Here is a 26,688-nt window from a genome sequence, read left to right on the forward strand (position 1 = left end):
CCAGGCGATTAGGTGCATAGCACGGTCCGGTCCAGGGACCTAGGCACCTTTTCTTGAATGAACTACACAGAGACAAGCTGAGGGGCGAAGTGAAGGTTCCAGGACTTCGGGCAGCTTCTCTAAGAAGGGACAACCTAAGGAGACTCGTCTACGAAGGGTGAGGCTCCCAGGCCCAGGAGGTAGGTCTGGGCCCCTGGGAAGGCTGCCCTGCCCAGGCAACAAGACACACTTACCCCCGCTGGAACAGTGAGCTCGGAAAGTGGGGAACCTTGCAGAGGAGGCCGAGCAGCACACCACTTGGTTTTTTGGTTTTTTGGAGCAATCTGCCAGGGCTCAGGGGGCTGCCAGAGAAAGAGTTGGGTGGCGAGCTATTTGGATTCAACAACCGCCTGAACAACGGGGAGGGGGCTGTCCTGAGGAGGTGGAGGTGCGAAGTGAGTGGCTTGGTCTCCAAGCGCCCACACAGAACACCGGGTGGCTGCCTGGAGGAAGAGACGAGTGACGGGTCACTGGGGCTTGGAGCATATGTACGAGGCTCCAAGTGACTGCTCAGAGGAGGGGTCGCATAGCCAGGCGATTAGGTGCATAGCACGGTCCGAGCCAGGGATCTAAGCACCTTTTCTTGAAAGAGCTACACAGAGACCAGCTGAGGGGTGGAGCGAAGGTTCCAGGACTGCGGGCAGCTTCTCTGAGGAGGGGCCACCTAAGGAGACTCGTCTGCGAAGGGCAGGGCTCCCAAGCCCAGGAGGTAGGTCCAGGCCCCTGGAAACGTTGCCTGGGAAGGCTGCCCTGCCCAGGCGGTAGTTGGGGACTGAGGGGAACCTCTAGGAGGGGAATGGACTAGCGAGACCTCCCCACCGGGTGGGTCTTCCCCGCCGAGTGAGGTTTTCCCACAAAGACGGTAAAACCAGAGACACAGGCCCAAACAGGCATTGCCTCAGCCCGCAGTCTAGTTCCCCTTTGGATGACCATTGGTCAACAAGTAGAGGCACCTCTGCCCTCTAGCAGGGAATATACCCCACCTGAAGACCACCACCCCTAGAGAGGCAGCTACCTAGGGGAACACCGAAGTATCAACTTCCTCTAAGACTTCAGGCTACTGAAGGATAAGAGGGGATACACTAGCAATCATCAGGGACATTATAAGTCAATAGAGGAAATCTGCAACATCTCTGCAGTCCACTGATACCTGAACAATATGAGAAAACAAGGGAAGAAAATGCCTCAAACAAATCTGGATGTTACATCAATAAAATCCAATGACAGCATGGCAGAAGAAATGTCAGAAAGGGAGTTCAGAATGTACATAATCAACATGATAAGGGAAGCAAACGATGAAATGAAAGAGCAAATGCAGGCATTGAATGAACGCACCAATAGACAGTTAAAAGAGCAAATACAGGAAGCAAAAGACCATTTCAATAAAGAGTTAGAGATATTGAAAAAAAAACAAACAGAAATCCTTGAAATGAAGGAAACAATAAACCAAATTAAGAACTCCATAGAAAGCACAACCAATAGGATAGAACACCTGGAAGACAGAACCTCAGATATTGAAGACAAAATATTTAACCTCGAAAACAAAGTCGAACAAACAGAGAAGATGGTAAGAAATCATGAACAGAATCTCCAAGAACTATGGGATATCATGAAAAGGCCAAATTTGAGAATTATTGGGATTGAGGAAGGCTTAGAGAAACAAACCAAAGGAATGAACAACCTATTCAATGAGATAATTTCAGAAAATTTCCCAAATCTGAAGAACGAAATGGAAAATCAAGTTCAAGAGGCTTATAGGACTCCAAATACACAAAATTACAACAGACCCACACCAAGGCACATTATAATGAAAATACCTAACATACAAAATAAAGACAGAATCTTAAAGACTGTGAGAGAAAAGAACCAAATTACATTCAGGGGGAAACCAATACGGATATCAGTAGATTTTTCAATCCAGACCTTAAAAGCTAGAAGGGCCTGGAATAACATTTCTCAAGCCCTAAAAGAAAATGGATGCCAACCAAGAATCTTATACCCAGCAAAACTTACCTTCAGATTTGACGACGAAATAAAATCCTTCCATGATAAACAAAAGCTAAAAGAATATACAAAAAGAAAGCCAGCATTACAGAACATTCTCAGCAAAATATTCCATGAAGAAGATATGAAAAACAAAGAAGCAAATCAGCAAAGGGAGGCGATATCCTAAAGGAACTCTCAAATAAAGAGGAACCAAGTCGTGTCAAAAATAAGCAAATAAATGAATAAAATGAGTCAAATGACCGGGAATACAAATCATATCTCAATAATAACCCTGAATATTAACGGCCTGAATTCATCAATCAAAAGACATAGACTGGCAGATTGGATAAAAAAGAAAGATCCAACAATATGTTGCCTGCAAGAGACTCATCTCTTAGAAAGAGATACCCAAAGACTAAAGGTGAAAGGATGGGAAAAAACTTACCTTGCACATGGACCCAGCAAAAAAGCTGGGGTATCCATCCTCATTTCAGATAAAGTGGACTTCAAGCTAAAGTTAATCAGAAGGAATAAAGAAGGACATTTCATAATGCTTAAGGGAACCATAAATCAGCAAGACATAACAATCATAAATATCTATGCCCCAAACAGTGGCTCACCCATGTATGTCAAACAAATCCTTCTCAATCTCAGAAACCAAATAGACCACAATACAATAATACTAGGTGATTTTAACACGCCTCTCTCACCACTGGACAGATCTTCCAAACAAAAATTGAACAAAGAAACCATAGATCTCAATAACACAATCAATAATTTAGACTTAACAGACATTTATAGAATATACCATCCAACGAAGAGTGAATACACTTTCTTCTCAGCAGCACATGGATCCTTCTCTAAAATAGACCATATATTATGCCACAAAGCTAATGTTAGCAAATACAAGAAGATAGAGACACTTCCTTGTATTTTATCAGACCATAATGGATTGAAACTAGAAATAAATGAAAGAGTAAAAAACAGAAACTACTCCAACACCTGGAGATTAAACAATATGCTATTATATGAGGAATGGATAACAGAAGATATTAGGAAGGAAATTAAAAAATTCTTAGAGGTAAACGAGAACAAAGAAACATCGTATCAAATCTCTGGGACACTATGAAAGCGGTACTTAGAGGAAGATTTATTTCATGGAGCGCATTTAATAAAAGAAGTAAAACTCAAAAAATAAACGACCTAACACTACAGCTCAAAGCTCTAGAAAAAGAAGAACAGACCAACACCAAAAGTAGTAGAAGACAGGAAATAGTTAAACTCAGAGCTGAAATCAACGAAATTGAAACGAAAGAAACAATACAAAAATTGACAAAATAAATAGTTGGTTCTTCGAAAAAATAAACAAAATTGATAAACCTTTAGCCACACTAACAAAGAGAAGACGAGAGAAAACCCAAATCACCAAAATTCGGAATGAACAAGGAAATATCACAACAGACACGATTGAAATACAAAACATAATTAGAAGCTATTTTGAAAATCTATATTCCAACAAAATAGAAAATTTCGAAGATATCAACAAGTTTCTAGAGACCTATGAATTGCCTAAACTAAACGAGGAGGACATACACAATTTAAATAGACCAATTTCAATTAATGAAATAGAAGAAGTCATCAAAAGCCTACCAACAAAGAAAAGTCCAGGACCTGATGGTTTCTCAGCCGAGTTCTACAAAACCTTTAAAGAAGAGCTCATTCCAATACTTTTCAAAGTATTCCATGAAATAGAAGAGGAGGGAACCCTCCCAAACTCATTCTATGAAGCCAATATCACCCTGATACCTAAACCAGACAGAGACACATCGAGGAAAGAAAATTTCAGACCAATATCCTTAATGAACATTGACACAAAAATTCTCAACAAAATTTTAGCAAATCGCATACAAAATGTATTAAAAAGATAGTGCATCATGATCAAGTGGGTTTCATCCCAGGGATGCAAGGTTGGTTCAACATCAGGAAATCAATAAATGTAATTCACCATATCAACAGACTTAAAGTCAAGAATCACATGATTATTTCAATAGATGCAGAAAAAGCATTTGATAAAATACAGCACCCCTTCATGCTCAAAACACTAGAAAAAATAGGGATAGTGAGAACGTTCCTTAACATTGTAAAGGCCATCTATGCTAAGCCCATGGCTAATATTATTCTTAATGGTGAAAAACTGAAAGCATTCCCCCTAAAATCTGGAACAAGGCAGGGATGCCCTCTCTCACCACTCCTATTCAATATCATCCTTGAAACTCTAGCCAGAGCAATTAGACAGACCAAAGAAATTAAAGGGATACGAATTGGAAAAGAAGAACTCAAACTATCCCTATTTGCTGATGATATGATTTTATACTTAGAGGAACCAGGAAATTCCACCAGAAAACTCTTAGAACTCATAAGTGAATTCAGTAAAGTAGCAGGATACAAGATCAATGCTCATAAATCCAATGCATTTTTATACATAAGTGATGAATCTTCAGAAAGAGAAGTTAGGAAAACTACTCCATTCACAATAGCCTCGAAAAAAATAAAATACTTGGGAATCAATCTCACAAAAGAGGTGAAAGACCTCTACAATGAGAACTACAGAACACTAAAGAAAGAAATTAAATAAAACCTTAGAAGATGGAAAGATCTCCCATGTTCCTGGATAGGCAGAATTAATATTGTCAAAATGGCCATACTACCAAAAGTGCTATACAGATTCAATGCAATTCCAATTAAAATCTCAACGATGTACCTTACAGAAGTAGAACAAGCAATCATGAAATTCATCTGGAAGAATAAGAAACCCAGAATTGCTAAAGCAATCCTTCGCAGGAAAAATGAAGCAGGGGGTATTGCAATACCTGAACTTCAACTGTACTACAAAGCAATAGTAACAAAAACGGCATGGTATTGGTACCAAAATAGACAGGTAGATCAATGGTACAGAATAGAGGACACAGACACAAACCCAAACAAATATAATTTCCTCATACTAGACAAAGGGGCCAAAAATATGCAATGGAGAAAAGATAGCCTCTTCAATAAATGGTGCTGGGAAAATTGGAAATCCATATGCAACAAAATGAAAATAAACCCATATCTCTCACCGTGCACAAAACTAAACTCAAAATGGATTAAGGACCTCGGAATCAGACCAGAGATCCTGCATCTTATAGAAGAAAAAGTAGGTCCAGATCTTCAACATGTCGGCTTAGGACCAGACTTCCTCAACAGGACCCCCATAGCACAAGAAATAAAAGCAAGAATTAATAACTGGGATAGATTCAAACTAAAAAGCTTTCTCTCAGCAAAGGAAACTATCAGCAATGTGAAGAAAGAGCCTACAGAGTGGGAGAAAATCTTTGCCAATCATACTGCAGATAGAGCACTAATCTCCAGAATCTATAAAGAACTCAAAAAACTCTACACCAAGAATGCAAATAACCCAATCGACAAATGGTCTAAGGAAATGAACAGACACTTCACAGAAGAAGACCTACAAACAATCAACAAACATATGGATAAATGTTCAACATCTCTAGTAATAAAAGAAATGCAAATCAAAACCACCCTAAGATTCCATCTCACCCCAGTCAGAATGGCGATTATCAAGAACACAAGCAACAACAGGTGTTGGCGAGGATGTGGGGAAAAGGGTACACTCATACATTGCTGGTGGGGTTGCAAATTAGTGCAACCACTCTGGAAGGCAGTATGGAGATTCCTTAGAAAACTTGGAATGGAAACACCATTTGACCCAGCCATCCCACTCCTTGGCCTATACCCAAAGGACTTAAAATCAGCATACTACAGAGATACAGCCACATCAATGTTCATTGCTGCTCAATTCACCATAGCCAGATTGTGGAACCAACCTAGATGCCCTTCAGTTGATGAATGGATAAAGAAACTGTGGCATATATATACAATGGAATATTACTCAGCCATAAAGAATGATAAAATTATGGCATTTGCAAGCAAATGGACGAAATTGGAGAATATCATGCTAAGTGAGATAAGCCAATCTCAAAAAACCAAAGGAAGAATGATCTCGCTGATAAGTGGATGATGATACATAATGGGGCGTGGGAGGGGTTAGTTTTAGGGTTAGAGTGAGGGTTAGGGAGGGGGGCAAGAATGGGGGAAGGAAGGACTGTATAGAGGGAAAAGAGGGATGGGAGGGGTGGGGGGAAGGGGAAAAAAATAACAGAATGAATCAACCAACATCACCCTATGTAAATGTATGATTACACAAATGGTATGCCTTTACTCCATGTACAAACAGAGAAAGAACATGTATCCCATTTGTTCACAATAAAAAAAAAAAAAACAACTCTAAGATTTCATCTTACTCCAATTAGAATGGCTATGATCAAGAACACAAACAATAATGTTGGTGTGGATGTGGGGAAAAGGCACACTTTTACATTGCTGATGGAGTTGCAAATTGGTGCAGCCGCTCTGGAAAGCAGTGTGGAGAATTCTCAGAAAACTTGGAGTGAATCCACCTTTTGACCCAGTTATCCCACTCCTCCGTTTATACCCAAAGGACTTAAAATCAGCAAACTACAGTAACACAGCCACATCAATGTTTATAGCAGCTCAATTCACAATAGCTAGACTTGTGGAACCAACCTAGATGCCCTTCAACAGATGAATGGATAAAGAAACCATGGTATAAATATATATACATACAATGGAATATTATTCAGCCGTAGAGAAGAATGATATTATGACATTTGCAGATAAATGAATGGAATTAGAGAATATCATGCTAAGTGAAATAAGCCAATCCCAAAAAACCAAAGGCCTAATGTTTTCCCTGATAAGTGGATGATGATATATAATGGGGGTGGGGGTGGGGAGTGAGAGAAGAATGAAGGAACTTTAGATTATGTAGTGGGAAATGAGAGGGAGGATGGGTATGAAAAATGGTGGAATGAGACAGACATCATTACCCTATGTACATGTATGGTTACACAAACGGTATAAATCTACATAGTGTACAACCATAGAAACGAAATAATGTACCCCATTTGTGTACAATGAATCAAAATGCAGTCTGTAAAAAATAGAAAAAATAGATATTTAAAAAAAAAAAAAAGTAGAGGGCTGGGGTTGTGGCTCAGTGGTAGAGTGCTTGCCTAGCCTGTGTGAGGCACTGGGTTCAATTCTCAGCACCACATTTAAATAAATAAAATAAAGGTTCATTAACAAATAAAAAATATTTTTTAAAAAAATAGAAGAGCCAGGAGGACAGAACTGAATATGGGAATGGAAGGTTTGAAGAGGAAGCACTTTGAAATCCTAGGCATGACTGACTGGGGAGGCAGTAAGGCGTGAGAATGAAGGAGAGACAAAGCCAGATGTATTCCGTAGACTCACTATGGAGGCAGATCCTGCAGAGACATTTTGACCTATTGGATTAAAAGCAGGGCATCTTTATGTGATCTTGAAGATATTATTTCCTGGGGACTTAAAAGATTCATACCCCTCACCCATAAGGACAAGAGGCTGAATCTGAAAGGTCTTATTATTCACCCCTACCATTACTGACTATCCTCCAAGTTAGCACTTTCTTCTGTTTCTCTTTCTTTTAAAGATAATATGTGTAGTTATTTGAAATTGACTGAATTATATGTGCTATGATTCCTACACAGAAGAAAATCTGTGGTTTTATTCCAGTGAAACCAAAATTAGATCAAGCTGAAAATAAGTAACCAGAAGGCCATAAATTTATAATGGCATACAACCCCACAGTTTTTATTTTTTTCTATCAAAAGATCAACCATTTTTACTGAAGCAGAGGAAATGATGGTGATGGAGGTACCTTCTTGGAACTGGAAAATCTGGTGAAGTTTAACTTGTCTAATGGAAGTAAGAGAATGAAAAGGCAAGAGAGAGATGAGTTTCACAGAGTGGGATAGTCAAGTTTGAATCTAGAAATGGAATCGTTCTAGGTGATGGCAAAGAAGGTTCATGGCATGTTACTGAAGTAGAGTAGGAACAGATGGATACAGAAGTTCATTTTGGAAATATGGTCCTCATGAACCATAAAGTTACTTGAGATGATAGCTGACATGGAGTAGAGAAAAGCTGTAAGCTGGTCTTTGCACCCACAAGTTCATTATTACATTATTAATGAGCCTTGCCGGGCTGGGGAGATAGCTCAGTTGGTAGAGTGTTTGCCTTGCAAGCACAAGGCCCTGGGTTTAATCCCCAGCACCACAAAAAAAAAAAAAAAGAACCTAAGAACCTTGCCTTATAAAACAGTGCATAGCCATGATATCCTAATGGTATGCTTTGTCATTGGTAGGGAGCCAATAAACTTAAGTTGAATCAGATTTTCTGATTGTCATTAAAAGTCAGCTAAATGATAAGAGAAGTAGCCAAAGAAGATATGGAAGGTAGCTTTTGCATATCAAAATGGAAGAGGTTTTGCACATGGATGGAGAGGAATACTCTGATTTTAGCCTGGGTACATGTGAGAGGAATGCAAACCTCTAAGGAGCTAGAGGCAAGATGCAGAAGCCTTTGCGACCTCCGATTAAGGGTGCTGCTTGGGCATGATATCTGTGGGCAATACCCAAATTTGATTTAGAGCAAAGTGATAAAGGATGAGAAATAATTGCTTAGCAGGGAGAAAGTGCAGGTCACTACAGACATGAGTAAATTAGGAAAGGCTGGCAACTGAAGGGGCTTGTATTCAGTATATTACTAGGAAATGAAAGAAGTAATGAGAAAGGTTGAATTTACTCATCTTGTGACTTCAAGCGGAGTTCGCTGCAAAGATTTCAGTATCAAGTACTTGAAGGCTCCGGATACCTGTCTGAGGTTTATGGATATAATCGGTGTTGTATGGAACAAAGGCAGGCACAGACTGCCACTCCAGGTGGTGTCAGCAGCTAGTCAGCATTGAGCATAGGTTCCAGACAGAATCTGGAAAAAAAGAAAGTATTGGGAGAAACCTCAGTTTGGTCCAGAATTCCACACTCACCTGTGTGTCACCAAGACTGCCCAAATAGGAACACGGGGACATTTGCTACTCAGCAAATTGTATTGAATCAGAGCAGGTTTGTTTCTTCTATTACTTTCTTGGAATCCTGTGTCTTAGGATGTGGAAAATCTCAGAAGACAAATAGACCGCAAGGAAGTTAATGCAAGGTCAAATCAAGGTGATTTGGGCACCTCGGAATGAAAAGAATGGAAAAAGCAGTTATGGAAAGGGACCTTGAAAGCAAACACTGAAGGGCAAACTTTGATTTCACTGGTTTGTGGGAAACGTAGTCCATAATCACATGCCTGTTTCTTTCAAATCCCTGTTTTGGGGTTCTTGTTGTCATTTGTTTGTTTTTAACCAGTGAATTTTTTTATTTCTCAATGCAGGGTATTCTTGTCATTTTAGAAGAAAAAATAAATAAATAATGTACTTGGAGGACTGCCTCTTACATTATAGACCATTTAACTTCCATGACCCTGCTTCCCAATGCAATTAGCAGCTCCCAGTCATTTTGACAACTGAGAGTATTCCCTTACTGCCCATGCCCTTTGGGAGGGTCACATCAGTTCTGGTGGATACAGGATCTAGATGGAAACTCCATGTGGAAAACATTTCATTCAATTCAGACATTTCATTGAACCCCCATTTTAGGAACAGTGATATTCTGGAGTTTCCTTCTGTCTCAATTAAAATGAAGATCTTGAATTCTGACTTCACATAAGCAGAGGCTCTCGAATTTATTACTGACTCAATTTGATAGTGGACAATGACATTTTGGTGCTGTAGTAAAAGTTTGGCACTCTTTTCTCCTTGAAACTTTTCATATATCTGCAATTCATGGCTTCCCAAATTTCACCATACCCCTCACTTATTTTGGGCACCAGCAGACATCTTTGTGGACACTGTTACTAGTGAACATGTTCACACTCCCACCTGGTGGAATCATTTTATTAAGTGATTTGAAAGACACATCACAAAACTTTAAAAAACCATTTTGACTTAGTGTACCTTTCCTATACTATTTTAGTCACCTTTTTTACCACTATGACTAAAAGGTCTGACAAGAATAATTTTAGAGGAGGAAGAGATTATTTGAGGGCTTATGGTTTCAGAGGTCTCAGTCCATTGATAACTGGCTCCATTCCTCATGGTGGAAGAGTATGGTGGAGGGAAGCAGCTCGCATGATGATCAGGAAGCAGAGAGTCTCCCTTGCCAGATTAAAAAAATGTAGACCCTAAAGACACACCCCCAATGCCCACCTCCTCCAGTCACACCCTACCTGCCTTCAGTTCCTACTCAGTTAATCCCCATCAAGGATTAATTTACTGATTGGATTAATGCTGTCATAACCCAATCATTTCTCCTCTAAACCTTCTTGCATTGTCTCACAAGTGAGCTTTTGGGGGACACCTCACATTCAAACCATAACAGACACTCAAGGACAAACCCTAATACTTGGGGGACATGAGGACAAGACAAAGCAATGGATGAAATTATGCTAGAGAGGAAGCTCCAAATGACTCTCCTCTTTGGTCACTTTTTTAATTTCACCACACTGTAAGTCTTTCTGATGTTTAATGTGACAGATAGCTTGAACTGACAGGAGCAGGGATGAAAGTACTGGCAAGAAAAATGTTTTCTTTTCCACCTCAGGCAAGAAGTACACACATTAGTGAAAATGGAGTCCGGACTCCTTTCCAGGACCATCAGCAAGAAGAATGTTATTAAAGCAAACTTTCTGATATTTTTAGGAGGTTTGCTTTTGAGAATCCTTTATGGGAAGGAGGTCCCTTCCTTGAGAATTCAGAGTGGCTCTTCTACTTGACCTTTAATTTTTCCTTGCAATTTGGATCTTCAAGGCTTCTTTTGCCACTCCCCTTCTGTGACACTCCAGAACTTTAATCTGTCATCCCCAGCACAGGTACTGCCTACTGCCTGGGCTCCCCTTCCCCAGCAAAACTCTTCTCCCACAACCTGAAGTAAACTTTCCCTCCATCAATGTCACCTCACTCCAATCTCTTCTGTGTCTGTTCCCCTCAATCCCAATTTTATTGCTTTATTCCATATTTGGAAAGAGTGCTTAGAATACTTTCATATTCATCTAAGTGTTGAAGTTTTTTGCTGCGCAATATAGGCTGTATGCCTTTTTGTACATCTCAGAAGCAAGGCCCAGGCCATATGTAGTCCATCCTTTCCCCAGTCGGGCTGAGTATTCCTCATCTGACCAAAATGCTCACGACCAGAACTATTTTGAATTTCAGACTTTTTTCAGCTCTTGGAATATGTACATGAACATAATGATGTCTCTTCAGGCTGAGATTCAAGTCTTAAACACTGAAATTATTTCATATACATATTATCTACATAGGTACTTTTAGTGTACCTGCGTTTTTGACTGTGGCCCATTATAGGACATGAGCTGTGGAATTTGCCACTTGAGGCCTCATTCAGAACTCACGAGTTTTTGATTTTGGATCATTTTGGATTTAGGATTTGTAGATGAGAGATACTGAACCTGTATTTGCTTTGACTGACCTCATTCCAGAATTGAGTAGCATTCTGATTCACAGTAGATGCTCAGTAACGCGATGCGAATAAAAACATGCATGTGGATAAAAACTCTCCTTTGGGAAAAACAAAAAAAGGACATGCCTGTCATTGGGGATGGGCAACCTTCCTGATTAGATGTGATAGGGTACCTGACGCAGGGTCTGGTCCAGCAGAGGGGGGCAGCCTCTTTCCACTCACCATGTGTCTCTTTTCCTGGCAGGAAGATGAAGTGGTACTCCAGTGCATCGCCAACATTCACAAGGAGCAAAGGAAGTTCTGCCTGGCCGCTGAGGGACTGGGGAATCGCTTGTGCTTCCTGGAACCCACCTCAGAAGCCAAGGTGAGATGGATTGCCTGCCCTGTACCTTCCCCATTGGCCTCTCTCTCGTCATTCAGGAGAAGGCAAGGAAGAAGAAAGCTGGAAGAAAGAACAGATCTTTTTGTTAAATGGGAAGCAAATCAAACTCTCCCAGCCCAGGAAATTGGGTGAAATAGGATCCCAAAATAGTGAAGGAGTAAAGGCGCTCTTTGTGAGCCTTCTCCAGGATGCCAGGATTCCCTGAGCTTGCCCTGAGGGAGCTCCCTTGATGCTCCCAGGATGCAACCTTTGTTGTTAATTCCTAGAAATCTGAGTGCATGTTCTTGCCTCCCAGCAGTCATTTTGTGGCTACAGGGATTCTCCATTGCTTTTGTAACAAGCACACCCCCTTTGAGTTCTGACTGTGTGGATGGAAATTGTTCTAACAGTTTGCCCGCTGTGACCTGAAAACAGAGAGGACCATTTGCTCTGGTCCCTGCCTGCCTTGTGGCCAAACTTTTCTTCCTCCATTTTCAGCCTGTGTCTGCTTTTTCATGATCTATGTGTCAAGTGGATCTGTGTGCTCAGCAGTTTTGGAGCATATTGCAGTCCTGACAAGACCTGTGTATCACTTAGGATTCTCTAAAGAAATAGAACTATGTGGGTGGGCAGGTGGGTGGGTAGAGAAAGATTTATTATAAGAAATTAGTTCATGTAATTGTGGTGCCTGTTGAGTCTGAAATCTAAAGCTCAGATCAGCTGGAAACTCAGGCCAGAGTTAATGCTGCAGGTTAGAGGCAGAATTTCTTCTCCAGGAAACCTGAGTAGTTATTCTTAAGGCCTTCAATTGATTGGATGAGGCACAGCCAAGCTATCAAAGATAATTGCCTTTATTGAAAGTCAACTGATTGTAGATATTAATTCTACAATCTACACAATACTGTCACGTCAAAACCTTGATTAAACAACTACAGTATGAACTAGTCACATTAACATACAACCAACCATCATATCCTTCTAAGCGGTTTTTCTTACAGAGCACGTTTTTAAAATCAGAGAATGATTTGCACACCCACTGGGATGTCATTTCCCACATAAACGTGCACAACACAGACACATGAAATCTGGTCAAGGGTGATGGCCATATCTCCCAGAAGACTCTTCCTTCACATGACTGCTTCCCTATCCTACGTAGGACATGAATTCCTGAGAACAGGCATTGACTTGTACCTATAGGACTGAGTCCCCTTAAAATGAATGGTGATGAGGCAAGGAAGATTTTTGTCTTTTTAGAGGTCTTACACTTGATTTTCCTGAACCCTTTTCTCATTTGCTTTTGTTCTTAGCTAGGTATTTTTCTTTTTCATTCCCAGCAGTCTGAGATAATAGGAAGAGCATTAGATTCAAAGTCCAGAAGTTGATCCTCAACCATTAACTAGTCATATGACCACAGACAAGTCACTCAACTGTTTTCTCATCTGCCAAATTGGACATAATACAGTGCAGCTGAAGGAGTATTGATCTGAATTAGAAACTATTTTGTAGACACTCACTGAGTAGGGCATGAGGCAATGATTTAAGGAACAAGTTTTAGAGTCAGATTGGCAGGATTGGAATCCTGTCTCCACCACTCAATAGGTAAGCCCAGACCTTGGGCAGAGTATCTCACCTGAGTTTAATTTCCTCATCTGACTAGTGGGAATTAAATTTTTATCTACCTGACAAACTTGTTCTCAGGATTAAAGGGGTGAATACATTAGTAAATGTAAATTGCCTAGCACATGATAAACTACATAATAATTGTTTAGTGTGATTTAATATTGGGCAAGACACTTAAACTGAACTGGTTTCAGGTGACTGTGAAAATAAAGAGAAATGATATATATGAAGGTTGTGGCACTGAACCTAACAACACATTCAATAATAGCTAGAGTTGATGACAATACTAAGTATAATATTGTTATACTTTTTGACTTATAAAACCTTATTTTATGTGAAAGTCAGAAAATTTGTGGATCAACTTCTAACTTATAAAATTTCAAGCTTTAAAATTAAAGTCTTGGATTAAAGATTCATTTAGTTGTAAAGTTGCATAATTCTATAAGCATGACTCTATTTAAAATGGTCCAACTTAAACCAGGTTAGAAAATAAAACTATATATCGTGACCTAACAATGCGTATATCTGCCAGAAAAAAATGACAGTCCATATCACTTACATGTGCCTTAGGGATAAGAAAATACCGTAAATCCCACTTGACTATATGATTCTAATATTATTTTTTTCATTCTATATTTAAATAAGGTTATCTTATTAGACTTAGTCTTATTAGACTGAAGCATCTTTAAAAGAGATATAGTAAATTATACCTAATCTAACCACCTGGTCACAGCTGTTTTCATTCTCCTTTGTCCTTGTGCATGTGTATATGGTCCAAGTTGAACTCACAGTGGCTATTTGGACATTATGCTGTCTTCAGAGTTTCAGCCAGTTCCTCATTGCTATGTAATCTTCATGGATGTTTAAAAAAAAAATGTGCTTGTGGTTTTGTTGGTTTATTTTAGCTTCCTGGAACAAATACCCAGGAATAGAATCCATAGGATCAGGGGCATGCTTTCCCAAGAGAATATATCCATTGTTACAGTTAACATTCCCACAATCATTGTGTGAGTGTGTGTCTTTAAGCAACTGTACCATGAGGGTTGTCACAGGGAAATAGGGGCAAGATCATAGAAAGGATAAAGTAGGTATTCAGACTTCCTATCATCATCCCTGGGAACAGCCTTGCTTAGATGAACCCACTTTCTGGGAGTTTCATTCTCTCCTGAGATCAGCTACAACTATGCATGCCTCTCTCTGGCTGCCTGTCCCCTCCCTTTTCACTAAATAGTCATTCTAATTCTCTTCCATCAAATTTCACAACCAGCAGTGCCACTCTTAAGTTCTTGGAATCTAAGATGGATCATGTAGTGAGGTGAAAAGGTTTATTCCTGAACTTGGTGCTGAGCACCAGGCACAGACATCAAACACCATTCTTATCAGCTACTTATGGAAGCAACTAATGACCTTGGACATTCCCAGCCAAGGACATTTCAAGCTAGTTAAATTGAGATGAACTCTAGGGGGAAGGAAAGCCTTTGAGAAAGAAGAGTTGAGATAAAGTGGTCAAAAGATATTCTTCATGTATAGGTCTGAAAAAAAGAAGGTCTTATGGCACCAAAGAGTGAGATGGTAGGAAATAGCAAAAGTATAAAATCATCATGACTGTCTAGCACTGGGGAGAGCTCTTGTGACTTGGACCCTGTTTGATGTGACCTATTCTTCCTTGAAGGTCCTCTAAATCTGCTGGTATTAGATGATGGAAGCACAACTCTTCAGCTTCCCTATCAAGTAAGCACAGGTCAAGGAATTAAAAGGGACCTTGCTTTGTAGGAAAGACTCAGTTATAACAACAGACCAGGAAACATAAAGAGGAAATGGTTCTTTCTTTTCTTAATAGCAATAAATGTCATTTACAATTGTTTTTTAAGTAGAAAAAGTGTTAGTATTTGCCTTTTCAAAAGACAGGAGCATTGGCTTGCTAGCTGGAAGTGTCTAGCAGTGCTCTTGTGCAGTAATCCTTGCAGCTGTTCAGGGACTGACTCTGCCTTTCCCACCCCCAGATGCCTGCTCAGGTCATTGCAGGCTGGCATGAGAGTCACCATGGCTTAAATGCTTCAGGCACCACAGGAGCCAATATATCTTACACCAACTTCACAGGCATGGCATTTGGGGACCCTGCAAAGGATATCCCTAGCTACAAGAGTCACCACACTCAAGTAATCCCAAAGATACGACTTCCCATAAGGTATGAATTGTGTGCCCAGGCCAGATGCAGGCTGCCAATCAGGGGTCACGTGCATCACCAGCAGTGTTCCCTGGTAACAATCCATATACCAGTTTTATCTGATTGCCCCAGGAACATAACTGGAAAGTTCATTGGGGGGATAAAATTCTCATGTAGAAGGAGAAAACAGTTTCTCAACCCTTATCCTACAGTAATCTTCATTGATGACAATTTTTCAACTTCTGTGGTCTTGTCAGATGTGTGTAGGATCACCATACCTTTCAAATTCCAGCATTTGCTTTCTTTAATTAATAGATCATCATCAAAAAGTGAAAAGCATGTGGGAGTGTTTTGTTTCATTGATTTTTAAAGATGAGGAAACTGAAATAGGTAGAGTGAAACAATGTAGCCTAGTTCCTCTAAAAGTCTGTAGCAAGTCTTCTCAAGTCCTTGGGCCCTGGGTGTCAGCACCAAGTTCTACCTCCTTTTGTTTTCTTGTTTTGTTTTGTTTTATTTTGTTTTGTTCTGTTTTGTTTTGGGTACCAGGGGTTGAACCCAGGGGTACTTAACCACTGAGTCACTTCCCCAGCCCTTTTTATATTTTTTTTAATTTTGAGACAGGGTCTTGCTAAGTTTCTTAGGGCCTCCCTAAATTGCTGAGGCTGACTTTGAACTAGAATCCTCCTGCTTCAGCCTTCCAAGTTGCCTCCCTTTTGAGAAAACACTTTGTCTCACTGATTATGGCCAACTGAAACTGGAAAATGTGATTTAAAATCCAGTTTTCAAACTGAAATTTTCCTGTTGTTTTCACTTCCTGTTTTTAAAATGAAGAATGGTCTCTTATCATTTCTGAAAGCTGTACAGGTTCTCAAGATCCAGGATTACACATTAGCAGTGGTACAAACATGATTATATAGATGACATAAATCACATATAGTTTTCAGCTAAAAATAACTTTCCATAATTTTTGTAATCTTGAGATTAGAAAGAATTTGATGTTTACTCCTGAAAAAATAGTCTGCAAGTTTGCAGAGACAGAGGCTAGGCCTGAGGTTGTATACTCTTCTTTGAACTTTTTTGATTTATATTTTAGTAAATTGTATTCTCCATGGACCTGAGATATGAAAGAGTAAACTACTATAAAACTTATTTTTAAAAACTCACATACCTGGGCATGGTGGCACATATCTGTAATCCCAGCAACTCCGGAGGCTGGGGTAGAAGGATGGCAAATTTGAGGCCAACCTCCACAACTTAGCAAGGCCTTAAGCAACTTAGACTCTGTCTCAAAATAAAAAGGGCTGGGGAATGTGACTCAGTGGTGAAGCAATCCTAGGTTCAGTCCTTGATATCCAAAAACCAAACAAAGAAAAACACCCCTACCAAACTTTCATGTAATATGAAATGGTGAGTAAGTCGAGATTGTGGTTGTCTAGTTTTTACATTTAATCAGGCATCCTGTGCTATATTCCAGATACTGTAATGGTGCCTCCTGTTCAACATTTACATCCCCATGAAGCAAACACTGTTTTCACAGAGAAGAAACTTACAAGTTGTAATAGTTGAGTGACTTCCTGAAGATCCTTCTCTCTAAACTTAAATCACTAATTTCTATAGTGCTCAGAAATAAAAGGCGTTATATGTAAGGGTGAAGAAGCCACATTATCTTTGCAGTTAGGCTTCAAGAGTACCTAGGTGCATCTCCATGCCCCTCCACAACTTTTCTACATCAGTCCACGAATTCCTATTATTCCAAAGTTAGAACTATGCATTTAGCTTAGATCATAGAGGAACTATGAAATTGCAAATGTTGCGAGCAAGCACGTGAAACAACCTTAATTTTTTATAACTGATTTTTTTACAGCACAAATGAGATTATTTTGTATTTTCTTCAAAGTAAGTTTATAAAGGGGATAAGACAGATGACCAAGTGTCTCTGTATCTGAGATACAAGGCACAGAAAGATATGGAGAAAATCACGGAGTGGGGAGCAGACCTCTACTGCATTGAGTTATGCTAGTGTGCCCATCTGTGGGCGCTGTAGTGTGGTCAGTAAATATGACCTTGGAGTCAGATGGCCAGGTCTGGTGTTTCTGATCCCCTTAATAGCTGTGTGATCCTGGGAAAATGACTGTTTCTCTCTGCCTCAGTTTCTTCTTTAATACCGTATCCATCTCACAGGATTATTATGAGGATTCAGTGGCATGCTTTATGAAGTGCTTTACAACATTGACACATCACAATCGCTACTTATGATTCCTATCATAGGGTCAGATACATACCAAGTTCTCATGAAATGTTCATTGGCTCAGTTATATTGCCTGGTTTTTTTTCTTTAAATGAAACTAATTAAATATTTTGCAGGCATGGATTAGAGGATCTGGAGAACATTTTATAACTTGTAAAACAGTAAGGAAGTCAGAAAGTTAGGTGAAAAGTATTAAGCAATGAGTAGATGGTTTTAAAAAGTAAAATGAATGAGTGGGACGTAGGTTTTTGTTCCTGATTTCCCATTTAATTCTGTTGTGGTCAGAGAACAAACTATATGATTTCAGTCTTTAGCACTTTGCTGGTACTTATTTTATGGCCCAGGATATGGTCCATGTGGTGAATGTCCCATGTGTACTTGAAAAAATTGTATATTCTGCAGTCATTGGATGTATTATTTTATGAATGCTAAGAATATTCATGGTAGTGTTCAAACATTCTGTACCATGATTGAATTGTATCTACTTGTTCTATCAATTACTGAGAGGAAGGTGTTAAAACTATGGAGGTTTGTCTGTCTCCTTTTAGTTCTATCCATTTTGTGTCATGTATCTTAAAGCTCTCTTATTAGGTACATATGTATTTTGCCTTTTTTTTCCCTTGATGAATTGATTCTTATTAAATGATTTGCTCATCCTTGGTCTTATAGAATACTTTGATATTAATAAAGGTTTACTGCTTGTATGGTTTTGTTTTCACCATGTTTATCTACTTATATCATTCTGTCTAAAATGTGCCACTTTTAAACAGCATGGAGTTAGGTTCTATCTGCCACCCCATTTTATAGTCCCTGTTGTTTAATTGAAATGTTCAGTCCACTTGCTTTTATTGCAGTTAACAATCTATACTGTGGAGTTTTAGTCTTGCATCTTGCTTTTGTTCCTTCTGGACTTTGTTCCTTTTCTGCTTTCTTTAGGAGAAATCAAGAGTTTTTTTTTTTTTTTGTCTGGTTGGTTTGTTTTGTTTTTTAGTATTCCCTTTTATCTCCTGCATTGGCTTTTTAGCCCTATCTCTTTGTATAATTTTTGAGTAGTTCCTTTAGGATTTATAGCATAAATTCTTAATTCATCACAATCTACCTTGAATAAATATTATAACACTTTCTAAAGCATTATTTGTGCTATTATTGTTATGTATTTTATTTCTGCATGTTGTAAATTGTGCAATACATTCTTGTCTTTATTTTAAAGAGTCATTTGTCACAGAACTCAGTGGTAAATGCCTGTAATCTTGGTAGCTCGAGAGGCAGGGGCAGAAAGATCAAAAATTCAAAGCCAGCCTCAACAACTTAGTGAGGCCCTAAGCAACTTAGGGAGACCCTGTCTCAAATAAAAAAAATAAAAAGGGCTGTGAATGTGGCTCAGTGAATAAGTACCCCTGGTACAAAAAAAAAAAAAAAAAAGAGAGAGAGCGAGAGAGAGGGATAGAGAGAGAGAGTCAGTTGTCTTAAAGAAACTTGTAAGAGAAGAAAAGAGTCTTTTATAATATTGACGTATTTATCATTTCAAATACTTTCCACTCTTTCCGTCAGATCCAGCTTTCCACTTGGCAGAATTTTCCTTCAGTTGGAAGAATTGTGCGTTAGTGGTTCTTGGGAGCAGGTTTGCTAGAGACAACCCCTCCAGCTTTTGCTTGTTCTACTGGAAATGCCTCTTTTGTCCCTATTTTTGAGGGATGTTTTCTCAGGATATAAAATCCTGCCTGGCCTTTCTTTTTTTCTTCTTTCTTTCAGCACTTTAAAGATGATGGCTAATTGTCCTTTGGATTCCTTGTTTCTAATGGAAAGTTAGCTCTCATTTTTACCACCATTCCTCTGTAAGTTATGTCTTTTTTCTTGGGAAGGTTTTAATATTTTCCTTTATCTTTGATTTTTAGCAGTTTGAATGATGTGTTTGAGGGTACTTTTGTTTTAATTTACCCTGTCTGGGTTTTGCTGAGCTTCATAGATTTCTTAGTTTAATTTCATCAAGTTTGGAATTAGGGACCATAATCTCCTAAAATACTTTATCTGCTACCTTTGTGCTCTCCTGGAACTCAGTTACTTATGTTATATTGTTTTATATTGTTCCACAGACCACTATGACTGTTCTTCTCTTTTTCTTCAGCTGATTTTTTATTTATACTTTAGTCTGCATAGTTCTATTGACTTATTTTATTACTGCTTCTGTTCTGGAATGTAAATGTGTTATTAACCACTTCCAGCAAATATTTTATTTCAGATATTTTATTTTTAAATTCAAAATTTAATTTTTAAGGTATTTAATATTCTCTTGAAATTATCTCTTCTCCTATTATTCCCATTTTTCCTGAAAATCCACTCCTGTAAAATTTACATTTGTGTGTGGTGGTGCATACCTGTAATCCCAGTGGCTCTGGTGGCTGAGGCAGGAGGATCATGGGTTCAAAGCCAGTCTCAGCAACTTAGTGAGGCCCTAAGCAACTTAGTGAGACCCTGTCTCTAAATAAAATATAAAAATGGGCTGAATGTGGCTCAGTAGTTAAGTGACTCTGGGTTCAACCCTCAGTATGAAAAAAAAAAAAAAAAAGATCACATTAATAATAATTCATTTAAATCCCTGACTACTATTCCAACATCAGGTCTGTTTGTAGGTCTTACTCTAATGACTGATTTTGTTCTCAATTTTGTCACTTTTTTCTCTTTCTTTTGTCGAATTTTTTATTGTATATTGAGCCTCGCAGATGGCATTTATAGTTATTCCCACATCTGTCATCTCCCCCTGAAGAGTGTTGTATCATGCTTCAGTGGGCAGTTAAATTGCTGGTGTACCACCTTGATCTTGTGCTGGCTTGGTCTATTTTAGTTTTGCCCTTGGTTTTAGGGCCTAGTGCTTGGTCTAGGGATGTGACCCTTTTGGGTTTTAACAAAAAGCCTACAATGTTTCTTAAATCCATCTGACAGAGCAAGATTTGAACACCCAATTTTACCACTCCAGATCTTGGTAACTGATAAAGCTTTTTATGATTTTTTTTTTTTTTTTTTTAAGCATTCAGATATTGTTTTCACTGGGTACTGGGATGTTACCCCCCAACAGCTCATGACCTCGTGAGAGGAGTTTGTATATCAGTTGTGGGTTTTCATAATCTGTGGTGGCTCCCTCCTTTCTAACTTTAGCCCCTTCCATTTCCAGACAGTCCAACAGCACCAGACTCAGGCCTCTGACTCCATAGCAGCCTTTTTTTAATGTCTACCCACCATGGATCCTATGAAGGGCAGCACCCTCAGGGGAAAACTTAATTAAATATGGATATCACTTGGCTGAATTTTCAGCTTTTAAGAGTCCTATTTCCTCCAGTTTTAGGTTGCTCCCAGAACCTTCAAACAGTTTAATTTTTAATACTCATCCAGAATGTGTCATTGTTATTGGCAGCAGAATTATTCCTCTGTGTCTCTTCCCTGACTTGAAACACAGTCCTCATCAATGAATATTCACAGGTCTTTGAAGAAATGAGTGTTAAAAGGAAGAAAATGGTTGCTGAAGCAAAGTCTAGGTTATCGAGAAGGAATTTCCATGATGAGAAGGATGTTTCTAGGCAGTGAGGAAAGAGCTCTAGAAAAGAAGAGAGATTTCAAGGGAACTGACAGTTGAGCTGTTAGTGAGGGGATTAAATCGAGTGCAGCTTTCTTGGCATGCATAAGAAAGAGGAGGTAAGGGCACAGACTCCAAAGTAACAGGAATGGAAGCTGAATGTCAACAGGGACTTTTCATTGGAGGGCAAGAGAAATCCCATTTGAAATTGAAATGAACAGATTACATTCAGGTATGGTTTCTGGAATTTATAGGTGGCAAAGGAACCAAGCAGGGAAGAGTTCAGTGTGACATTAGAGTTACAGGCTGCAGCTGCCTCTAGATGACTTACTGTGTGGTAAAATACTGAAAAAGTAATAAAGTAGGACAGAGGGTGGTGATGGAGCTTATGAACTGAATTTTAGACATGTTACATTCAGAAGGCCTATAAGACATCCAAGAGGAAGTTTTGATAGGCATCTGGATACACAGATCAGGAGTTCAAAAGTGTCCTGATAGAGGTAATATTTAAAAGTTATTGGTTTACAGATAGTAAATCAAGGTCAGAGTAGAAAAAAATGGAGTAAAAAGAGACAATGGCCCAGAAAATGATATTTAAAAAATGACAGAGGAAGAGAAATACTGCAGAGATGGTTATAACTACAAAGGCACTATTTCCAAATAAGGTCATATCATGAGTGGGTGGGTGTTAGGACTCCAACACATCTGTTTAGGGGCTATAATTAAATCCATAGCAATGTGAATACTGAAATTATCAGGAACAGGAATGAAGAGAGGCCAGAGATTTCAGTGAAGGAAGAAAAGGTCAAGGAAGTTCACCAATAGCAAGAGGAGGGGATGGTTACCAGGTGTGTGAAGCTTAAAGGAGAAGTGGACAGGTCATGGGAGGTATATGTTCTGGAGATAGCACTGGGAGGGAGAAGGCACAGGCCTTCCTCATAAGCCTGCATTATGGAAGGTATGAGAGAATGAGCATCCTGTAACCCAGTGGTCCCTTGGGAGGAACCAGAAATTTTTTTTTTTTAAGTTTTGAAGTGTATATAATTCTTGGAGCATATGTACAGCAAAGTTCAAATTTTAAGCATGCAGCTTGCTGATTTTTTATATGCGTATATGTGCAAGTAACCATCACCCCACTCAAGCTTTCCATGGGTTCCATTCCTGTGCCATCCGTTTCAGCAATGACAAACCCCATGTGGTTATGGAGAACAAAATGTGACTGGTGAGCTGAGGCACTTACATAATGAGGAGGTGGTTACCACTTTGAAAAGTACAGACAAAGGGCAATTCCATCATATCAGAAGCTCTATGATGAACCTGTAAGTTCACACCTACCAAGTCCCTTCCTTCTACCCAGCTCAAGTAACCACTGATCTCATTCAATAACTGTAGATTCTGGAGTTTTTCTTTCTAATCCTGAATTTCATATAAATGAAATTGCAAGTCTTCTCTTTGGGATTTAGATGTCTTCTCTCGATATAATGTCTGTGAGATTCATCCTTCTGATTGAATGTAGCAGGAGTTCACATTTTTATGGTATTCCACTTTATGAATATACCATGGTTTATGCATTCTACTGTTGATGAATGTTCAGGTATTTCCAATATTTGGTTATTCAGAATAGAACCACTATAAATATTCTTGTGTGTATCTTTTGGTGGACAAATATGCTAATCTCTTGGGTGTATACCAAGGGGTGTTATTGCTGAGTCTTTTCCTCCCTCAGTGGTATAGGAGAGGTCCAGTTGATTCATTAAACATATTTAACTTTTAAAAAACATTTTGGTGCATTATAATTACACATACAGTGGGATTCATGTGTACCAACATATAGCATTTGGTAAATTTCATTTCCCAGTACCTCCCCCATCCCGCTTACTCTCTACTTATTACCCTCCTCCCTCCCCCTTATTGCCTTCCTCTTCTGTTCTCTCTTCCATTTTTGAGGTTCCTGTTTTCCACTCTTTCCTCTGTAGACTTCACATATAAAAGAAAAAATACAACCCTTGACTTTCCGAGACTATGACAGGAGCCAGGTTTTATTCAGGCTAAGAGCTAAGAGCACGGGGTGCTCAGGGAGAAGATGGAGTGGATAATGGAATAAGTCTCTTTGTAGGTTTAGAAGGAACAAAAAACTGGGTCAGGATTGAAGGGTGGAAACCTTAGGGAAATGAGAATATAGAAGAGGAAAAGCGATACAACAGAGGATTAAGAGAATGGCAGCTGCCCAAGGAATACAAAGGTCCAAACCTCTGTGGGTTCAGTTCTGCAGTCTTCAGGATTGTAGGCATGCTGTGGTCATTCCATCAGATCCCCACATTCTTTTCTTTTAGCCACCACACTTTAGTAGAGTGTGGCCGGAGGAGGTGGGAATTGGGGCATAGCTATGGGGTATATATTTTGTATCTGGAGAGTGGAGACTCTCTCTCTCTGCTTCCTGATGATATGAACTGCTTTCCTCTGCTATACTCTTCTGCCATGATGTTCTGCCTCACCTCAAGCCCCGAGGAAAGGAGCCAGCCTTCTGTGGACTAAGACCTCCGAAACTGTGAGCCCTCAAATAAACCTTTCCTCCTCTAGATCATTGAGTTACAGCAGTGAAAAAGCTGACTAAAACAAGTGGGCTAGCCCTATCACAGGAATCTTGGGGTCCAGGGTAGGGCTTTGCATTGAACAGTTAGTTCTCTACATTGGGTTACTATTCATCTAGACCAGGGACAATTATTGTCATGTGTAGGCAGGACAAAATGGCTCATTTCATATTGCTCCACATATGAATTCGCCAAAGGATTGGGATACAATCCTAACTTTGCTCACATTCTGGAAACAGAGCTCCACATTCTAGTTCTCCCCAACTGTCAGCCAACCTGTCTTCTTTCAGCAGTTTTCCTCCCATTTCTACATCCATGCTGAGTCTCACGCTCTGCTATTTCTAACAGTGACGAAATGGAGAGGTAAACAGATATCCACGAAATAACTTGGAAGCCACTCACAACACATGTCAAGTTTATTAATGCATTTGTCATTTGCTGGATCCATAGTTTAAAAAGGGAAAAAATAAAAGTCCAACCTCTTAACTCTGAGATCGCTCCTCATTTATCTTGCCCTCCTTCCTACCTGAGTTATGAACACTGTCATGATAACTTATCTGCTGGAGGCAACACCTGCCCCCTCCTTTTATTTAAAGGCAATCTGTACCTCAGTGGTGGGAATCTTCACAAAGAATTTATTCAGTGTGTGAAGTAGCACCAGAGCTCTGCTGTTCATTTGTCATTTACTTGTTCACAGCAGGCAAATGGCCCCAGGTGAATTATGAGCAGGTATTATTCATACCCAGTTCTTCAGACCTAATAGCTACTATTTTCGTCTCGATTAGCAGTATTTTTTTTCTCCACCAATTTCTAAACTTACTAATGAGATCACAAAGGCTTGTCTTTTTAAAAATGTGATTAGAAGAAAATTTCTCAAATTGTTGCTTTTACATAGAAAAACAATGTGAAGCGGATGAGTTAGAATTTGATTCCTAAGAAACCAATCCACATTATATCTTCCGTCTTTATTCTTCCTGGGTATTTCAAAACCTGGGGAATCAAACCTAAGTAATAGAGTGTGATCTTTTTAAGTTAGGAGCGTATTTGTAATTCACAAATCACACTTCTGTTTACAAAGAACACTGGACAGTGATTCAAGAGTTCTGGCTTTGCTTTCTTTTCTCTCCTCCTTTCTTAAAATGTTATGCAAAATAGTCTCTCAGAGGCCTGAGAGGCCATCTGTCATCTAAAGAGCCTTTTGTAAAGGAAATGTTTAAAATGGTTTCAAAAGTTCAGATTTTTAGACATGAAAGTTGACAACTTTATTTCTCCTTTCAATGGTGTACCTGTCCTTTTTTTAATGTTTCATGGACATTAAAAAAGAAAAAGAAAGTTCTCATCTTTTTAAATAATGACCTGAACAAACTATATGAACTAATATATCTTTTAATCATTTGAAAATACTATCTTTTTTTTTTTTCTCTTGACCTCAACTAAGCTTTGTCCAAAGCCTTTAGCAGGTGAGAACAGTTGGTACAAGAAGTTGTTGTCAGCCTCTCTGGAATAGCTGCTTTTCACCTCAAGAGTGGTTGACAAAATTAAGAAATCCTTGACCTAATGATCCATTTCTTATTGGAGCACTTTCGTCAGAGATTTTTGCCACAAGCTCTACTTTTGCACTTCGCTACACATCCTAAGATATTTCTACTTCAACATAGAAGGGAATCTCATTGCTTTGGGGGTGGTGCAGCTGTGCTGCTGCCTAAGAGCTCAGGGGGTGGAATAATTGCTCCCCCCACCTCCTCATTTGAAAGAGCAGTCACTTCTGACTTGAAATTTGAATTATTACCCTAATAAGCTGAGGCCTCTTGGTTCAAAAAAATTCACTTCTTAAAGATGAAGAGAGTTTGGGGGATTTAATGCAAGCTATGAGAGTGAGTGAACCCAAGAAGGCTTAATATTATCCTTCAAGCAAAACCTCTCATAAACAGTTAAAGAGTATTTTTCTTTTGTATATTTAAAAAAAAAAGTCAATAAAGTTGATGTTTTGATGTTCATGAGAAAATTTTCACAACCTCCTCTCATCATTTTTCAAGTTGAAAAATGGTTGCTGTGCTTTTGCTTACTACTCCATTGCCCAGATAAGTCATGTCTAGCATCTTTATCTCTAAAGAAGAAAAGCCTGGCCAGTATCCATGGGGTCTGGCACAGCCCATTCAGAAAGCTGCTGGTCCTCAAACTTGAGCCAGCATATCCATCAGTTCTCATTTGTGTCTCCACTGGGTCCTGATATCTGCTTTTATATTTGTAAACTTTGGGGTGATTCGTATACCGGTGGTCCACGGTCCATACTTTGAGAAATTGTGTCAGGGCTACATTTCTGTCATTGGCTCTAAACACCTGTTTCCTCATTTGACTAATATCCTCTAAGACAGAGTAGCTGGTCATCTTAGGGGTGCTGGTGTCATTATAAAATGAAAGTTATGACCTCGACTCATTAGTATCACATTCAAGCTTACCTGCGGCCTGCCATAGAAAGCTTCCAGTTGCTATAGTAATGAAAGAACTCACTTCCTTCCCAAAATGTACGAGCTTAATAAGAAGCCAAACATGGCTTTCATCTCCATCTTGC

The 26,688-nt window shown here is 39.2% G+C and overlaps 1 protein-coding gene across 1 annotated transcript in view; it reads left to right on the forward strand.

The window, feature by feature from the left end:
• Nucleotides 1-8,770: 8,770 nt before the first annotated feature.
• The window catches only part of Ryr3 (ryanodine receptor 3), a 369,815-nt gene continuing 351,897 nt past the window's right edge, over nt 8,771-26,688 (forward strand). The window contains exons 1-3 of the mRNA XM_047539293.1: nt 8,771-8,890; nt 11,806-11,925; nt 15,546-15,701. Coding sequence (XP_047395249.1) covers nt 8,771-8,890; nt 11,806-11,925; nt 15,546-15,701 — 396 coding nt within the window. The remainder of the gene's footprint in view (nt 8,891-11,805; nt 11,926-15,545; nt 15,702-26,688) is intronic.

Source organism: Sciurus carolinensis, chromosome 2 (genome assembly GCF_902686445.1).
Source record: "Sciurus carolinensis chromosome 2, mSciCar1.2, whole genome shotgun sequence".
Lineage (NCBI taxonomy): Eukaryota > Metazoa > Chordata > Mammalia > Rodentia > Sciuridae > Sciurus > Sciurus carolinensis.